Source organism: Glandiceps talaboti, chromosome 3 (assembly GCF_964340395.1).
Source record: "Glandiceps talaboti chromosome 3, keGlaTala1.1, whole genome shotgun sequence".
Lineage (NCBI taxonomy): Eukaryota > Metazoa > Hemichordata > Enteropneusta > Spengelidae > Glandiceps > Glandiceps talaboti.
In genome coordinates this window covers 19733503-19740077 of record NC_135551.1, presented here as the reverse complement: position 1 = coordinate 19740077, position 6575 = coordinate 19733503, and the positions used below count along the sequence as shown (strand labels likewise).

Sequence of the window (6575 nt, the reverse complement as noted above, 5' to 3'; positions counted from 1 at the left end):
TATTAACGATGTATCTGAACAGCGCAGTGAAAGAGCTATTCTTTCTGTGAAAATATATGCATAACTTGAATTTCTTGAAAGACAGTGAAAGGATTGTAGTAAATATGATATACACTACAGTAACATTGGAGGTTGTCTAGAAGTAGGCTGCTTGATAAACAGTGTTTATCCAAGACAGTCTGAGAGACGCCGTGAAATTCAGTGTCCGAGCAGACGGGACGGGAGTCATATATCCGAAGATTTGCACTATTTACATTCTAATATCTTTAATAAATGTGTCACTCTAAATGTCGAGTGCCAAAATACTTATTTGCATCCCTTCCACTGTTTATGTTCTAATATAAGTTGGTTCTCAAAGAAACGACAGTTCTTACACACCTTGCCGTTTTGTAAACATTCTGTAAACAGTCTAGCTTATGTTAGTTTTCCTACCTACCCTAGACCGTGGGGGTATAAGGGGAGATCTCCCCTTGGCCTTATACCTCCGTGCTCAGACGTAGACCACCTACTAAGCTAGACGGTGAATGTTTGCAGGAGAAAATGAAATGTACGTCACGCCAGATGCAGAGCAACTGACACCTCGTGTATATGTGTGTAAATCTTCGTTTATATTTATCCTGTACACTGTGTTACTAGACTGTCGACAGTCGTTCTTGCCATTTTTGCTACGTTTCATCTAAAACAAAGTTGTCGCCTCGCTCCATAGCACTGAATACTAACGTGTACTGACAGCAACAGCTAGTGCCGAAAACACGAGTGACGCTCGTGTCCTCGGCACTCGCTGTTCCAAGCAGTACGCTGTGTTATAGTATTGCTCCCGGCCGGATCGGAGCGAGGCGGCGACATTAGTGTTAGATAAAACGTACCAAAAAGGCATGAACGACTGTCGACATCGTACAGTCTATGTGTTACGAGTACCGCTAATTACGATAATCGCTTCAGGATTGTCTTGTTGAAATCATGACAAAGTATGCACAGCTTCATTGCAGTTTTCACCATAGCAACAACAAAAGTAGAACCCATGCCTGTTAGGTTCAGTTGCTTCACATCTATCACGGCTGCATTCCGACTCGTCTGGGGATGTCCAGCATCCTTGTAGAAACATCTCCGTTGCACCTTCTGCGTTACTGCTGGGTTTCCATAGCGAATAACAATACGGACTTCCCGGGGAACATGTCTGCACTGAATAGCAATCATTATCACCAGGATCACAGCTGGCGTAGTTGAACGAAATACAAGTACTTTCTGAAATAAATTGAGACGTGAAAAAAAAGGCTGTACAACAAATATTCATAATGAAAGGCACAAGTGCATACACAACAAGGGAAAAACTAAAAATAACTACTTCGTACGATTGTTTCATAAATCTTTCTAGTCATAACAGGAACGTGTATACTCGCAGTAAGATTATTATTAAAAATATTCTTAATATAATAAAATGTTGTCTCTTCGTGTTTATTTTAATATGAACCACGAGGTGAACTCTCATGGGTTCTGTGACCTGGATTAATTAATTATTCATCTTTTCATTTCCCTTATTTGGCAACTCACTGCGAGTTTGGGTCAACTATATTACGTCTCTCTCCAGTGATTTTATCATACTGAGGTTCCCAAAAAACAAACGTAACATATTTTTAGTTTAAAAAATTGCAAGTGTTCGTCAATTTAGAGATATCATAATAACAAAATATTGTTTTCACTCAGTGGTTGAATTCACCAATATATACAATGCGAGATGTGAGGCTGATGAATATCCTGTAATGATAACATATGTCACTATCATAAATTTGAATACCAGAACAATACTCATTATATAATTAACATAAAGTTGAACCCCAGAACTATACTCATTAATATCATTAACATAAATTGATAATACTAGGCCCCACTTTTGGACATTTGATGCAGATATATATATAATGCAAAATGTGAGGTCGAAGAATACGTGTATTCTGCATTGGTAGCAAATCATTATCATAAATTTGAATATCAGAACATTAACATAAATTAACACTTTTTGGCATTTGATGCATATACCACACTGTGCAAGATGTGAGGTTGATAAATATGCTAAACTAATAATAAGTTATTACCAAAGATTTGAATATAAGAATAATATGGCCGATTTAATATTTGCATAATTCAAATACTATATTATATAGACCATAAATTGTAAATTAGATACACCTGGACAGCGGATTACATAATAAAGAACCTCGTAAAAAACCCTACCTTGTAGGTATGACAAATATGCTAAAAAACCTTCCATGACAACAACCACAACCATGGTCTTGTAATAAGACCTCGGGTATGTGCTCCGAAGTACGCCGAGTACTCGTCTGTCACAATAATGGCATCATATGCGTGCGATAAAGTGTGTTTTTAAAAAAATAAATACTGAGATAAACAATATAGATACAACCCGCGAAAAAAACAGCGGTGCGTTTATTTGCTTTTGGTGAGCAGGACAGTTCAGGCAAAGACATACGATTTAATTAGTGTCAGCATGGATGTATTAGTCTCACTAATACATCCATGGTGTCAGTAACTTATCAAAGCATACACACCACAGGAACCCGAATCACACGACTTAATTTACTGATATAACTCTACACATTGTATACCATTGAGTATGACTGTTACTTTTACATAACTTCCACAAATACAAACAAACTGATAAAAGAGTTTCGTGAACCTACATCAAAGGCACCCGATGTTGTTTTTGTATAATTGTTATCTAATGTTGTGTAGTCTTTCCATGGTTCATTTCATTCAAGCAAACACACTGGTGTTTTTTTCACGGGTTGAATTAGACTGTCGACAGTCGTTCGTGCCTTTTATATTTGCTACGTTTCATCTAAAACAAAGTCGTCGCCTCGCTCTGTAGCACTGAATACTAAAGCGTACTGATAGGAAACTGTGCAAAAAAGGCACGAGCGACTGTCAACAGTCTAGGGTTGAATGGATTACCTTCGATATCACGTTCGACCTCGATGTCTTCCTTGATCGTATGCGGTATACGAAATCCTTGTCTACGCTGATATGGAAAGATAAAATCATAGAATATTATTATACAAGAATTATAACTACTATGTTTTTGCATTTGCTAACAATATCATTCTATGAGAGTTATCGATGATCAATCTTTGGAAGAACGACGGAGAGAAAAAAAATCAAAATGTTAGTTAGGATCATCGCAAAAATAGTGTAGTAGCCTTAGTCATTCATGTCTACAGGTAGGCTACGACCAATACTACTAAATCAGAAAAACTATAGAGTTTCATTTAGGGGACACAACTTTTTTTTACATCCACACACCGTTTTTTGTTACAAATTACACTAACAAAATACAGGCACTGATAACATGAAATGTTACATTGTATCTGACTGTGGACACAAAATAAAAACCTTCCTGGTCTCGTCCGACAGGGGTCGATGTTGATTTGTTTTCACTATGATATGTGACATGTATCAATTTATATGCCTGCACGCTGTAGTTTATGTAATTTGTCATTTGAAGACCCACATGTGTTGGACATAAAAAAGCACGGCGCCCTTGATTTAAACGCTATAGTCACTCTGGTTTGGTAGTATCGATTGACGCAAACAGTGTAAAATGATTTGATTTGATTTAAAAAGTGGACACGGATAATAAATGATTTTAAAGGAATGAATGAGACAGGTTTACTTTGATTTTCTACATGAGAACTAAAGTGTAATATGGACCATGTCTGTGTTTGTAACTCAAATAATCTCAAAAAAATGCGAAAAAGGTTTATTATTGTAGACACAGGAAAGGATTTGTAAATAAACTTGGACAGTATATGTAATCAGAAGGTAACGTCCTGTCTGTGTATACGTCTTAGTTTAGTCCTCTCTTAAAACGTCACCATGCAAAAATAGTTCGATTATTTGTGTTTACTTATGATTTTAAAGTCATTACTTGTGTGAATACCCAGGTTTTTTTAAAAATCACTTCCGGTACTCACAATAACAAACCTTTTAAGTTACACCTTTCAGTTTATTGCGATTTACTTAGTTACAAACACAGACTTGATCTGTTTCTCAGACCACCACTTGTTTGGTGGTCTGAAAGCCTGTTTGACATTCTTTCTTCAGTCAAGTGGAGAAGACATAGTAACGTTGTTATATATAATTATTAAAATATCAAAAAATAAATATCAATTTCTCATGTATATGGCTATTTTAAAGCGGTTTTGTCTAGAATACCAGAATGACGAAACGTCGGGGAATTTCACAAATTTATTTGACTGTGAGTAGAAATTGATATAACGACCTCAATGGTTTTGTGTTCTTATACTTTGAAATGTTAGTAAACACATTTGTTGCACACACCGTATTCATTTTATGTAGGTTGACTATTGTTATTTGGTTACTCCACAAAATGTTACTCGGCCAAGCAAGTAGTCTTGAACAAATGGTACTCGACGGTCTGTATCTATGGTAACCATCTTCTGATTTATTTTGTATTTTTATTTTTTTTAGCAAATGTGATGCATTTTACATCATAATCTGCAAGTTTTGGTTATCTCTTTGAAAACTTACACTTTGCGAGTGAAAATACCGCAAAACAATAATTGTTATCCAAGGTTTTTGAAACGTTGCATTTTTATCAGCAAAATATAAACAAAGCCTAAAAACCCAAATTAGATCAGAAGGGATTATTACACGTAACTTTACATTTGACCAGTAACTCTCATTTACACCAACACAGTCATTTCTATTCACAGATCCGGGATCAAACGAACGTTAACGTCCATGGGAAATGTCAATGAACTTATCTCGAAGTCACCACAAGCGTCTAGGAGGCTCGCCATAATATTTAACGACGCTACAGGTTCTTCAAAATTTGTAGTGATTTGTTGATGTCTTTTATGACATATGGCAACTATATCTTTTTGGAAAAGAAGATGAAACTGAATGAGGGGTGGCATGGGTACAGGTGTAATCAAAGACTTGAAAAATCAAAATATGACAAAAAAATTCTGGGTCCCAGCACTAATTTTGGAAGTAGAGCGCCCTCTAGTGACAGTAGTTTGAGTTGTATTCTAGGATTTGCATTCTAAATTTCAAAACAAACAGTATTTCAGCACATGATATGCTGAATCATGTATTGATACATTAAAGGAAATATGTAGAAGCAAGATATTGTGTCGTTTTTACGGAGACGACAAAAACGCACATGGCAACGTTAACACAATAATTTGAAAACGCTGCCGAAAGTGGATCATTTTGAAAAACTATTCAATTCGTTTTCATTCGAAAACTGAGTTCGTGTGCTAAAACGAAGTCTTGGACCGGAAATGACCGAAAACGCAACAAATTCAAAAAACGTACAAATTCGACTTTAATATTTTTTTCTTTAACACAAGTGTTGTCTTTTGTGTGAAATAGTGACCTGAGTTAGTCATTCAATTTGTGGACAGTAGGGTGAACACTAACATAACTAAGCCTTGGGAGACTATTAGTAACTGGGGATTCTGCAAAAGTGAAAATGAATACCAAACTCAAAAAAATCTCCCCGAGGGGCTGGTGTCAGTGTAGGTGTTTCCGTGTAAACAGTGAAAAATGATTGTCAGTCGGTTTAATATATCTTTTAAACACATAAAAATGCATTAAAACGAATATGATATTGTTGATTTTAAACATTTTATTCGAAAACGTCAAAACTGAAAATGAATAACAAAACACAAAAATCTCTCTAGGAACTGGTGCCAGTCTAGCGGTTTCTGTGTAAACGGGGAAACGATTGTCGCTCTAGTTTATCGTTCTATGTCGGTTTATTATATCGTGTAAACACAGGAAAACGAATATGATATTATTGATTTTTAATGTCTTTAGTCAGCAATATTTGACTGACAGGTATAATATTCATTAATTATACAATGTTGCAAAGTTGAAAAGAACAGTTTTTTCCGACCTGTTGCGTACTGTACCGGTGAGTGCCCCGCTGAACATAGCTATCATTGAACCATCGATTGCATGATTTTAAGTCGAGGTTAGATTCACAATTTACATTCACACAGACTTTGTCATTCACGATTCATGCATTTAATTTATATAAGCATTCGCCATTCACGTTCGAACTATTTTATAATCCGATTAGACACGCGTTAATGGGAAAGTACAGATATGTCAGCCTAATAAACATAAAAGTACAGAACTCGATTTGTACCATAGTTCAGGAAGTATCATTTTCGGAACTAATTTTGCTACTAGTGTGATCCACCGCGGCGACCATGAGTTCCTACAGTGCCAAGTTTTGTCACGGTTAAGCCAAAGTGACTTCTCAGAAGTAGGGCTGGGTAGCGATCTTACGGCTATTTTTAGCTGTTTACTTTTAGTTCCACCATAAATTTACTCCAGTTCAAATCTAGTTCAATGTCTAGACACACCAGCCCGATTTCTAGTTCTTTCTTAGCGTTTATTAATGCATGTCATATTCTCTCCACTGAAATAAAACCCTATAATGATTATATAAATATAATGATGAAAACAATTATATCTGAATGCATGCCAAAAGTTTACGATTCGGTAGGACATTTTGTCTCCGA

At 35.9% G+C, this 6575-nt stretch overlaps 1 protein-coding gene across 1 annotated transcript in view; it reads right to left on the bottom strand.

The window, feature by feature from the left end:
- Window positions 1–388: 388 nt before the first annotated feature.
- The window catches only part of LOC144433410 (uncharacterized), a 7231-nt gene continuing 1044 nt past the window's right edge, over window positions 389–6575 (bottom strand). The window contains exons 2-3 of the mRNA XM_078121715.1: window positions 2971–3037; window positions 389–1245 (exon numbers count right to left, since the gene is read on the bottom strand). Coding sequence (XP_077977841.1) covers window positions 959–1245; window positions 2971–3037 — 354 coding nt within the window. The 3' untranslated portion in view covers window positions 389–958. The remainder of the gene's footprint in view (window positions 1246–2970; window positions 3038–6575) is intronic.